The sequence below is a fragment of the Pseudopipra pipra genome, chromosome 7 (genome assembly GCF_036250125.1).
Source record: "Pseudopipra pipra isolate bDixPip1 chromosome 7, bDixPip1.hap1, whole genome shotgun sequence".
Classification (NCBI taxonomy): Eukaryota; Metazoa; Chordata; class Aves; order Passeriformes; family Pipridae; genus Pseudopipra; species Pseudopipra pipra.
The window spans coordinates 34,602,600-34,615,430 of NC_087555.1; the positions used below are offsets into that span (position 1 = coordinate 34,602,600).

The 12,831-nt window shown below is 40.9% G+C and overlaps 1 protein-coding gene across 1 annotated transcript in view; it reads right to left on the reverse strand.

Annotated features, from left to right (window-relative positions):
• The window catches only part of LOC135417444 (von Willebrand factor D and EGF domain-containing protein-like), a 177,783-nt gene that overhangs the window by 115,840 nt on the left and 49,112 nt on the right, over positions 1-12,831 (reverse strand). The window contains exons 4-6 of the mRNA XM_064661620.1: positions 11,643-11,875; positions 1,877-1,966; positions 490-625 (exon numbers count right to left, since the gene is read on the reverse strand). Coding sequence (XP_064517690.1) covers positions 490-625; positions 1,877-1,966; positions 11,643-11,875 — 459 coding nt within the window. The remainder of the gene's footprint in view (positions 1-489; positions 626-1,876; positions 1,967-11,642; positions 11,876-12,831) is intronic.

Consider the following 12,831-nt stretch of genomic DNA (forward strand, 5'->3'; position numbering starts at 1 on the left):
AAAGCAAGAAATATATAAGCATAAGAATTTTTTTTTTCATTCTGTATTAAGTTAGAAAAAACTACAAGCCAGAAAAAGGCTTCAGTATACATTTACTGAATAATAAATCAGCACAGGAGCTTTTTATTGATAATTAATGAAATTGTTCTACCTAAGAACATTGCTGCTACAAAAAACCTTAAAATGGAATTTTACACTCCTGGAATTTAAAATAAGTTCTACTCACAGTTATTTCATCCATAAATCTCTACAGAATACTGTTCAGGTTATTGCTAGACAGATTTATGTTTTTGAGGTTTTTTTCCTCAAAAACCTGTCTGATATTATCAGCTGTTTTATTTTGCAGATAAATATATGTCCTGGTGTGTTGATTTTATGGCTTCTGCCCTTTGTTATTATTTACATATCATATTTTCTATTAGAATCCATTGTAATTTAATTCTGGAAAAAGTAATCCATTGATTTGATGCCAATATGTAAAACTCTTACCCAAATCCTCAGTACTTAGCTGCAAAGTGATTTTACAGGAGTCATCCTGCCCAGGACAGGCAATGGGCACCGTGCTCAGAACAGTCAAAATATGCTCTTTGCCATCCTCTGCAATTTGTAGTGATTCTGGTAAAAACTGGAAAGAAGTAAACAATTTTAAGATAATTTTGACAGGCAAGACAGATGACAGATTAATTAGACAACGCTTGATATCTATGAAATTTTAAGTGGTTTTAATCAATTACGAAGATGTATAATTGCTTGTAAAATAATAATAATCTTTATCATAATCCTCTTAATAATAATAATAATTTTGTAGTAATGATCTTCAACATTCTAAGGTAAACTTGTTAATATACTTTAAAATTCTTGGCAATTAAGAAAATGTTTGCAGTTTCCATATATAGTGTAATTGCTTCTCATCTCCAAATCTCAAACCAGGCTTTTATTAGCCTGAAAATATCATGATACTGTAGAATTTAATTAATTTTTAATATCCATGGTTTAAAGGACCTTCTATTCCAACTCACTGGGAGAAATACTGTGGTATAAAGTATGGCATAACCTCATGGTCATGGACTCTATCTTTGTAATCTGCCAGAGGTGCAAAAAAAGTGCAATTTTTGACCACTCCCCTTCCCTACTATGGCAGGAACAGGGATTTCTCCACATGTAATATATTACAGATTCAGGGACCTGTGTGCCAGTGAGAGAGCTCAGGTTTTGTCATGTCTGTCTGTCTGTTCCCCCAGAGAAAGAGCAGAAACAGTACTCAGGGCTAGTCAGAAATGGGAATTTCCCTGGGAAATTCTGACATTTCAAAAAAAACCCTCAGAAACTGTTCTTCAAATATCACACAAAATGGGCAGTCAGATTTTTCAAACACCATTCATGGAGGCATGAAGCTTAGATACTCAGAAGATCTCAAAACCTCCTGGACTGCCAGGCTGACAGCCTAATCCTTGAATGGGATTAGACCCAGTTCTTGCACTCAGCCTGAATTTATCTTCAGCAGTTTCTATTTTGTAATGCGACCATAAGAAGATGATGGATAGAATATAATTTTCTGTCTTCGTTTGTTCTGGTTTAGTTACAACAAAATTCTGCATCCTTGCAGGTTTGTAGGTGTGTCTTCCTATTAAACCACCAGAGAACTTTGGGGCACACTCACTATAACATGTAATTTTGCTCATCTTTGGGATACATTAATGTGCACATGGTGCTGATGGGTGTTTTAGGATGTTTTACCAACAAATTAAAAGTCATTTTCTCAAAGTGAACATAAAAGTAGCACTGGTTATGATGATCAGACTTACACTTCTGCATCCTGATTTTCAGAGGCTGCACAAATGTTCCCTAGTCATTAAATCAGGGCCATCAGCATTACCTTAATCCCAGCATAGAAACCTTTGCTGTCCTCAGGCAATGACTGCTGCTCAGGAGTGTCCCTTGTAAAAGCTGTGACAGTGCAAAAGACCTGTAATAAATAAATAAACAGCACATGCTCTATACCATTTCTTGAATAGCATTTGTGTAATTATGCATCTCTCTGTTGCTCAGAGTTGTTAAGATTTGTTTCTGCTGTTGAAATATGTTTTGGGGATTTAGGCTTTAGGAATGTTTATGCATAAATTTCGAGATTTGGAAGATCTTTTGATTCTCTTAATAAGGGAAGAAACATAGATTTTGTCTCAACAATTAATAATACTGAATGTTTACAATGGGTTTTCTTCTGCAGTTCTTCAAGTACCTTGGTTTGTGATTTTAACTCATTTTACTTAGGGAGAATTACATTGTTCACAGATGTTACTGTCAGGATTAAGACACTTTCCCTTGGGATTCCAGACTTCAGTCTGTCCACTGAATCAAATATCCTCTCTCTGTACCTTGTTTGTAAGCAGTTTATTTTAAAATTTAAATTATTTTGACAGTTATCCAGTCTCAGAAATTGTGTTAGCAACATAAGAATTTCCTTTTTTTCCCCTTATTGCATTATAAATATGATGCAGATGTGCCTAAAAGGTTTATATCATAAAAGAAAAAAAAAAGGAAAAAGAAAATTCCCTCAAACAAAAAACTCCCCCAAACACAATGTACCAGGACACTTATGTTTTATTCCTAGCACAGTCACACAACCTTTATCTCTGCTGAGCCCGCACACCATCTGCCATCTTAATGTTTCATTGGTTTCAGAGAAACCAAATTGCTAAAATCATTCCTAGGATCATAAGATTAAAATACAGAAATTTTCCTTAAAGCATATGACAATAGACTCTGAGACTGTAGTTCTAAATATTTTTTTGGGCCTCTTCTTGGAAATGGACTAACAGATTGTGACATATGAAATCAAATTACAAATAGTCAGAAGACATATTTATAGCTACTGCCTTTTTCAAGCTCAAGAGAAAGAACTGGACCGATCCACTTTTTTTCTCCATTGTGCTAAACTCCTTTGGATGGATTTTCCATCATCATTCACTGACCATGCTGATCTTGGTAGCTCTCACATGCTGGCTCAGGCATGACCCTCATGATCACCAGCTACAAAACGGGTTCAAATCCAGAATATTCGCTGAGTCCTGCGGTCATATGGGCATGAGTTGCACACAGCCTGGAATAGTTCTTTTACCATCCTAAAAATCCCTCTTTGTTACCATCAAACTGAAGAATCTTCTTCCCACACTCATTTATGCACAACAAAAATTGCCCACCAGCAACACAGAGTCGTTTGCAGGGCTGTGGGGAAAGACAAGTGTTTTCTGGGCTGTTCAAGTGGATTATTTCCAGTCCAGGTCAGTCCCAGGCTTATGTGCCCTCTGGGATATTTTTACCTTCACCATTTTTCTCACTCTTTTGCAGACAGCTCCAGCCAGTTTGGCCCAGTGAAAATGGTGTCATTTGTTACATTAACAAGATGGAAGCTTTGAGGTCGTACTGGGTGTACTGGGGAAAAACAGACCTCACCTCACAGAGGTACTTTACAGTTAAAATTCCTCAGATATTTCATAGTTAGTCAGTTTGCCTCCAAAGTAGAGCAAGTTGTTTTCTCCTCAAGGTAATAAGCCCCTGTTATCATTAGATATTTATTATCTCCAATCATTCCCTAAAGGCTCGTGTTCAGCTTACAGACTTTTCAAAACAGTTCTTCTGCTGGGAAGGCAGAAGGCAAGTGTTGATCATCCTCCTGTAGCTTCTCCTGCAGCTGCCACAGGGAGAGGCTGCAAAATCAGGCTCTGACAAGGTGGTGACAACAGAGAAAGAGTTCAGATAGCGTATACTCCCCCTACCAAAAAATAACTAATACTGGTCCCCTTGCAGAGCTCATGGAGCAGATTATATGCATCTGCATTTCAGACACTATATTTGCTCTCACTGAGCTCTTTGAACTTTTGGCTTCGGTGCTTTTAACTAAAAATGTTCACACTAAGGCTTCCCTCTGAGCATTCCATGTGGAGCATTCGTGCCAGGCAGGAAGCTGTAATGGCAGGCATGAGGGACACGCACAAGGATGCCCAGCACTGATGAAGACATCGGCCTGGTGATCTTCCCCAAAGTGACATTCTGGGACATATCAGAACTCAGACCTGTTGTATTTCCTCTCATATATATTTTAGAGATATATTTTATTGATAAAGCACTCAAAGAAAAATTTACTCCATAATGATACACTGAAATACTCTTAGACTATCAGACCATCCCAGCTCTGTCTTCAGCACCCTTAGAGATCTTCAGTGCTTTTGGAGATTAGCAAAAACTTTGCAAATTCGATATGTATTGACAGCCGTCACAAGTTACATTTTGTTTCTGTCTTTTATATCATTCCTCCCCTTGCAGTACCTTTACCTTGTTAGGTGCATGCTTCACAATCAGCAGATATGTTCATCGGCTACCAAGCTACAGGTTGACAGTTTGTCACATAATTATGATGATAGTCATTCTGAGGAGGGTTGGTTTTTTTTTTTGCCTTCAGCTAAATACTAGCTCTCTTTTCTCCAGTTCAGTAATCAACTTTTTCTTTCTCTTTTTCTCCCCCCCACCTTCACCCATCTCAGGATGCAGCCTTTTTAAAACATAGAGATAAAAGCATCATTGATAGCAGTATGCTGATGGCCATGACAAGTTAGGCAGTAGTTTTCCACAAACTCACAGGATCTGTTAAAAAAATCAAATTATTATTTTTCATCATCCCTTGTAAAGGGACAGAAATGTAAGTGTACTCTCAGACAGGATGGCTGGATTTCTTCTCAGCATGGGCTACTCCCTTTTCCCCTTGTGCTGGCAGCACTTTCCATAGGGCAGAAAACTACTTCTAGGCAGAAAATTCTGATTAAAAAAGGCCCTTTTTATCTAAGAAGTGTCTCCTTTCCTGCACGTTGGAGCAATTTCCCTCTTTCCATGGGCTCAAACAGATTCCTTCCCATTTTGACACTAACCCAATCAGCAGTTTATTTAGCCAAAAGCAGAATAATTCAGTTATTAATTTGGTGAGGGTCAGGTAGCTCTGAGAAGCAATTTGGGAGAATATTTTAATCCTAGGACTTGTCACCGCCTCCAGCAAATTTCTCCCTAGCAAAACCTGCATGTTAAAACATGGGTGTTTTCCCCCATAGCTTTCAGAGTTCAAAACTCATCAAAATCAGTTATTTATACTTATTTTGACCATAAAAATGCCTCAAATTTCACCTTTTCCCGTGTCCCTAATTAATTCTGAATCTACTGTGTGGAGTGTAGGCTGGGGCACGGAGGGGGATGTTTGCCAGCACATCCAACATTGCCATGGCACTCCTCTTTCATCAGCCTCTCCCACTGTGCTCATACAAGGGCTTGGGTTCCTAAAGGCCAAAGAGGAGTTACTTGTGTGCTCGAAACCCATCCCTGCTCATCAGTACCTGTGAAGGCTCCTGGATTTGCCAAAAACAATTTCAGGAGCTCTCAGAATGATGCCAGCCTCAGGCACATGCTTCTCAAAGCACTGGCAGAAATGGTGCCAACACCCATCTCTACAGTTGTCTCAAGGGCAATGCCACTTGTCCCCAAAATGGGAAGAGCTGGCAGATGGAAGTATTGGGTTTTTATCTGCCTGTCATGATGGCTTGAAAGTTTTACCTAAACAGCCACCAGAGAAAACAAGCAAATGCAAGTGCCAGTCCCTGGCTGCAGCCCCTGCTTCCTCTCCTAGTGCAGCCTGTGTCCTGGGGGTGGGACACTCCCTTGGGAAGGGCAGGACATGTGCAGCTCAGAGCCAGGTGGGCCAGCTACCCATTTGCCATCTCCCCAGCAAGTGCTTGAGCTACATTGTGATGACAGAGGCCAGACAGTGACAACAGCAACAAAGCTGAAATATTTGCTTTTACTGGTAGTGGTCATTCAAAGCCCACACACAGCCAGGTACACCTCAGTAGGAGTGGAAAGTCTGGATGAAGAGGTAGATGGAGGCACTTTCCTGATCAGGACATACAATCTCCTTAGAGGTGTGGGAATTCAGGGATGCTGACCCAGTTAGTAATTTATGTCCTCCACTTGTGGGAAGCTCCCTTCTCAACACCAGGTACCATTTAGGGTTACCTACTTCTTCCTGTTCGCTGGGCAGGAAAGTCTGGATGCTGCTGGGAAAATGCAGGTGCCCAAACTGGGGTGATTATTAACTCCAGGATTGGATCTACCCTCCTGTAGCTACATCAGCCATATCAGAAGGCAGGCTGGGGCTGCAAGGGTGAGAGTCACTCAGTAGGACTCATGGCTTGCAGCTGGAGGGTTGGGCAGAGAATCATCACACCGGGTGAAAGGTGTCTCCCGACGGCTGTCAAGGCACAGGCACTGCCATTGCCTGCTCCATTAAACACTAATGGGCTGGGGTTAGAAAAACCTGGAGTCTCCAGTCTGCTGGGAGCTGGGGGTGCGTGTGGGAGGGAGCTGTGGTTTACAGCCTTGATGAAAAGAGAAGGGATGAGCAGAAGTGAAGGATGACATTTCTAGGGGAGCCAGAGGAAAAGAGAAATAGTTCTCATTAGCTTGAGGAAATGATCTGGCTGTAGGTATTTGCAGAAAGGTGTAGGAACAAAGTTTCTGGAAAGGCTTTCCAGAAGGGTTAGCAGGAAGGGGAAAGTAGGGAGAATCTGACTTTGATTTAATTAATGAACTAGGCCTTAAACCTTTAGAACACAAATTGCTCCCTGTGAGGGGCCGTTGGCTGCAGAAGGGAGGGAGCTGGTGCAGCAGCGTGACCCGACACTGCAGGGAGTCCAGCTCTGCTCACTCTGTTACTCACTGTATATAAAGAAGGCAGCTCTTCCCAGTTGTCAAATGGCCAAACAGTGTGTGGAAGCCACACTGTAGGTCATTATTCTGCTAAGGAAGGAAATTTTCCCAGGGTAGTAGTAAGGTGTTTTATCATCTGCAGAGTTTTGCTCGTCAACTCTCTGACCCTTTCTGCTTTAAAAGCTCTGTTAAAGTTCACCCAGAGTTCTGTTTCTGTGGGGATGCTCCTCATTTTCTACCTGAAGGCTGAGAAAGAAATTGTAAACTCAGGTGTGACCTACAAACAAGCAGGTGTTCCTATTTGTGCTGTTGATTTTGACAAGTCCAGTGGCTGGGAGGGGATTAGCATTTAAGTGGGGGGAAATGCCACTTTGGCACTTAGCAGTTCAGATGCCAGTGAAGAATGAACTGTGAAGTGGAAAAGTCTGAGTCAGTTTGAGAGCTGTGCCAAGAGCATGAAGTAATTGAAGAGGAGAGATGCTGGGTGTTGGTGCTGGCTGGGGGTTTATAAACTTGGAGCTTATTATTTTTGGGAAAGGAGAAGGGGCAAATCCTAAATATGGCCTTTTAAGTGCTTGAGGATATACATAGATATAGACTTAATATGTTTTAACATTTATGAGACCATATGCCAGGGATTCTCCATCTAAGCTAAGTGCAATAAATGTACTGGATCCCTCGTCTGGTATGGACTTCTGCAGGAGATCAGCAGCTTCTTCTCTCCCATGAGCTGAACTGGGACCTCTTCTATTAGAAGTGCTGGTAATGAGACAAAGATCCTATTTCCCTGAGACATGAAGAGTAAGTGCTCTGCAAGATCTGGCTTTAGCACCAAGAACAATAGGATAGTAGGATCTCTTTCCCCATCACTGGAGGTGTTCAAGGCAGGGTTGGATGGGGCTTGTAGCAGTGTGGTCTAGTGGAAGGTGTCTCTGCCCATGACAGGGAGTTGGAACTGGAAGATCTTTGGGGTCTCTTCCAATCTAAACCATTCTATGAAATTTCACACCCTTTCCCTTGTGAGGGGAAAAATAGTTATTTTATATATTGAAGCAGTAATTTACAATGTTTTTTTGTCTGGGGCATTATCTTCTGTTGTGCAGAATTCCATGCAAAGCAGCCACTTCTATCACAGAGCTCAGAAAGGCTGGTTTTCCTTAAACATTCTTATTTTACAATGTGCGTCATGGTTTATGTACAGTGACAATTGCTCCTCACTGTGTGAACTTTTGGATTGCTGGGCTGAGCAAAATCTGCACAGTTTTCTTCTAAACACCTTTCTTTCTTACCATAACTCATTACTCACAGTGCACCACTATAATTTATAGATGGCTGTGCCTCGAGGAATGAAATGACCTCTGTCACTATCACATAAATAAGGCTTAGGAGTGCCAGGATTTTCATATCAGATGGAGTAGGCTTCTTTCACAGTTTATATAGAAATAGTGGCATGTTATAGATTTATTTAAGGCTGCAATAGTTTCGTGAACATTATGCTGCCAACATTACTGTCTGAAATAACAAAATTGGAGCCCAAAGATGGGAGGAAAAAAAGGACACATGATGGCTATTAAAAAATAACTGGCTGTTTAGTCAATACAAGTTCAGGAATGTCGGCCGGTAAATCTCAGCTCTTTTCTAAGGTTTGACTGTGTATTAAAATATATCAATAGCTATTCTATTATGGGACTGACCTATTACCTGGAGACTTTTTTACAGATAAAAAATAGCATAGATATCAATCACCTTTTAGGTGATTAAAAAAAAATCTTTTTGCTTCGCTGTAGTTTTTTTTTTATCAAGAAATGAACAAAGATACCAATTTCAGGCCATGAATGTGTTGGGACCAAATGCAGATTATCATGCAGGTAGAGGTGAAGAGCTAAAAAGGTTAGAAAAAGGAAGCAGTTTTCAAACACTACAAATTCTGCATCCTTGGGGGCAAATTCTGTGTCCTGGCGAACAAATTCTGCACTGATTGCCACCAGTGCACCCTGGCAGTGCACAGCCATGGGGATGATATCACTGGGCTGTGCATGGAGAAGGGGAAACAGAACTGGAAAGTGCCCCCAGTTCATTGTCTCCTCTCTCACATGGCTTCTATCAGGGGAATCTGGCTTCCCTTTCATGCTGCCTGAGAGAATAGTCTTCCACCTGCATCTTTCATGGCCAGGTGGAAGCTGCCAGCTGCCTCTGTGCAGTGGAGTTTGGTACTCAGGGTTTGATTCTCCTTTTAGTGCCATCACCTTTCCTCTGGGGTAGCCCTAGCAATGCTAAATTTCTTCAGATTTACACCACTGGAGGGAGAGTCTTCTCCTTTGTGACTCCTATTAGACATCCGGACTAGGATGGAAAACAGGGTGAAATGTTTTTTTTAATCTTTATTCTGTAAAAGCAAATTCTCAGTTACAGCTGAAGCTTCATCGCTTGGTTTTTACCCATGATGATTTATGAATTATTATAATTAGTCAAATAGGCCATGAAGACCTTTAAAGAAATCTAACAAGGAAGAGAACATTTTAGTCTCACTAAACCCACTAAATTAAACTCGTAGTTTCAGCAGAGGACAAAGAAGGGCTTACTGAAAACTTAATATAATAAAAATGGTCTTATAAAGATTTGGCAATGCTACTAGTTAACAGAACCATATTTTCTCTGAATCCCTCAGGATTGTTATAACTAGATTTGAAGTGATTGCAAGTGAAATTATTTTGATGAAAATATCTCTTCATAACACAAACTTGTCTTAAACTGGCAGAATTATCTGTCTCATAATATGTGAGGGCATCATCAGTCAGATTCTGAACTCAGGAGGCATAATTATGAGAAGAAATGACAAAAACAATCCTATCTAGATTGTGCTGCTGTTATAAATGACTTATCCTTTCAAGAACTGGAAAAAAGTTTAGAATAATTTCTTCAACATCTGTCTAGGGAAGGATGGGATCCACCTGTCTAAAAGAGGCAAGGGAATCTTTGGCACCAGTCTGGACAACTTGGTGAGGTGGACATTAAACTGAAGGACTCAGGGATGGGGTCTGAAGTGGCAACACTCCCACCCTTGAAACCAACTGGGGAACAAGCCAGGCCAACCAGAGCAGTGAGATACTGGGCCCAGTGCTGTTTAATGTATTCATAAGTGGTCTGGAAGGTGGGATCAAGAATACTCTGACAAAGTCTGCCAAGGATACCAAAGTGAGTGGGGAAATTGACATTTTGGAAAGGAGAGCAACCTGCAGGAAGAGCTGGGTAGGCTAGAAGAGAGGGCTAATAAGACCCTCATGAAGTTCAGCAAGGAGAAGTGCAAGGTCTTCCATGCGGGAAAACATAATCCATGAGAGTGGCACAGGCTGGGATCTACCCAGATATGGAGCAGCTCTGTGGACAGGTACCTCGGGGTCCTGGTGGACAAGAAACTTAATGTGAGTGAACGATGTTGCTGCTGTAGCAAAGAAAGCCAACAGGATGCTGGGCTGCATCAACAAGGGCATCACCTGCAGAGATAAAGAAGTCATCATCCCACTCTACCCAGCACTTCTCAGGCCACATCTGGAATACTGTGTTCAGTTTTAATCACCACTACACAAGTAAGATGTGGGCAGGCTGGAGAGGGTCCAGAGAAGGGCCACAGAGATTACCCAAGGCCTGGGAAGCTGCCACATGAGGGAAGGCCTGAGAGAACTGGATTTGTTCAGCCTTGATACAAGAAGGCTTAGGGAGACTTCATCACCATGTTCCAGTTTTTAAAGAGTGGCTACAAAGAATATGGGGAGTCCCTTTTTGCAAGAAGTAACATGGAAAACATGAGGGGAAATTCTAGTTAGACACAAAAATTTTTTTTTCACAAAGTGAACAATCAGCCATTGGAATTATCTCCCCAGGGGAGTGGTAGATTTCTCAGCATTGGAAATGCTTCAGGTTCAGCAGGACAGGGTCCTGGGCTGCCTTGTCTAGACTGTGCTTTTACCAAGAAAGTTTGGACCAGATAAAGCTTGAGGTCTCTTCCAGCCTGGTATTCTATGATTCCATGATCTCAAAGAAGAGCTGCAAAATGCCAAGTCTATTTCCAACCTACTTTTAACACAAGACCATTATCCCTGTTTATTTCTTTAGTTTGTTCTAGCATCACTAATGGCCCTCTGCCTATAAAAGTTATGAACCTAATTTAACTTTAAAAGTCTTGTTTCTGTAGCATGAAAGGCCATGAATTCATACACAAGTCAATTTTTTTCACATCTTGTATTGGTTTCTGTTTTGTTGTTGTTGTTGAAACTAGATCTGTGTTGCTGTGTAAGCCATCAAATATACTTCTTAAAGATTGTTTTGTAATGAACTCTATCTTTCAGCGTGCTATTGAACCAAGAATTTGGAATCAGAGAGGCAGAACACCATGAAAAAGACCATAAAGTAAACCTCCCTCTATTTTAAAATGTGCTATCCTTTTTTTTCTGTGAAAAGATGTGATTGTGTCTCTGATCCATGGATATAAAAATTACTGAGTGCATATAGCTGAGCCTGCCTCTACTGCAAATTCTCACTCTTGCAAGATATGAAAAGTAACAAACAAAAATTGGCTCAGGCACATGTAGCTATCACTTATACAAACTTCACAGCATTAAAGCTGTACTGTAAGTGCAAATATTGAAGTTGCCTTTGGAAAGTGGTAAAATACCTTCCATGAATTTACTACAATTCAAAGAAACGTTACAGGTCCCGAATCTGGTTAATGTTATTTAATAATCCTGTTATGAAACAGTTTCAGTACTTTCTAGTGCAGCAATTACAAGTATGAGGAGTGAGAAGCAGCACTGATAAAAACACAGGAGAGATTTAAGAAAGGGATCTGATCCCCCCAAGTGTTTGACCTCTTTTTGCTGAAGGCAGGGTGGCATTACCGTGTCTCCCAGTCTGAGATTTGTGCCGTCCATCTCTACGTAGGAAAATGACTCCAGGGTGGTCTCCTGGTGGATCTGCTCTCTCTTGCCAGGGCTGGAGAGGCGTGACCAGAGCACCACGTACTGCAGGGGGGGCTTGGAGGGAGGGTGGCTGTAGATGCACTTCAGGTGGACACGACCTTGCACGAGCTCGGGAGTTATCACTGGTTGCAAAGACAGGCTTGTGAGTCTGTCTGGAAGAGGGAAACAAACGAAAGATGTAACACAAAATGTTATTTTAACGTTACAATTGTTCACCTCATGAGAAGGTGTCGGTATAACTAAAGGTGGGGGAAAAGTTACATTTTATATTCCTGTGATTTATGAACCATGCAAGCTAGAAAATGTGTTTCATGTGAAATGCAAAAATTTCTAATTGTGTACTGGCTACCCACTGTTGCTGTAGTATTTGACCTGCTTTTTTTTTAATGTGTGTGTGTTGGGTTTTTTTTTGTTTTGTTGGAGTTTTTTTTGCTGTAAGAGAAATTTTATGGAAATGAAGCACTCAGATTAATACAAATTAATTAGTCTGGCAAAGGCCATCAGCTTTGCATTTCCCTGAAGCACAGCCTTTTGATCCAAGTTTTGCAATAAGCACAGAAGAGATATGAGAAATCGTTATGTTGCAGAGGTAAAGTGACTCTCAGAGAGCATCCAGCCCATATTGCCATGCTGTGAAGATCCTTCCAGGCTGTTTTGGGATGTATCTAGGCCAGGTCTGCTCAGTTTAGTCTCCCTCTGCCCAGAATAATGTCATTGCTCTAAAAATACAGCCTGCTTTCTGCAGGCTTCAACAGGTAATGAAGTCTGAAACCTTTCTTCCTGTTAAACTCACCTAGAAAGTAGAAACAAAAAGATGTATAATAGTGTAGGGGGATGTTCTTTCATCTCTGGAGACAAGGACTCAAAAGAGAACATGAAGCTGGTTCAGATGCCTTGAAAGGATAAATAAAGTAACTTTTTTGGAGGAGAAAATATTATGGGAGCCCAAGCGAGTAAGTTACGAACAGAACGGAGAACCAATGTGTTAACATCTGTCCAGGGCAGATAACAAGAGGAAAGAAAAAGAAAGAAGTTACTTTAAATATGAGTAAAGACCTGTTGTTTATACCCTTTTCTATTTTGTTTCTAAGAAAAGCTGCCTCAAGCT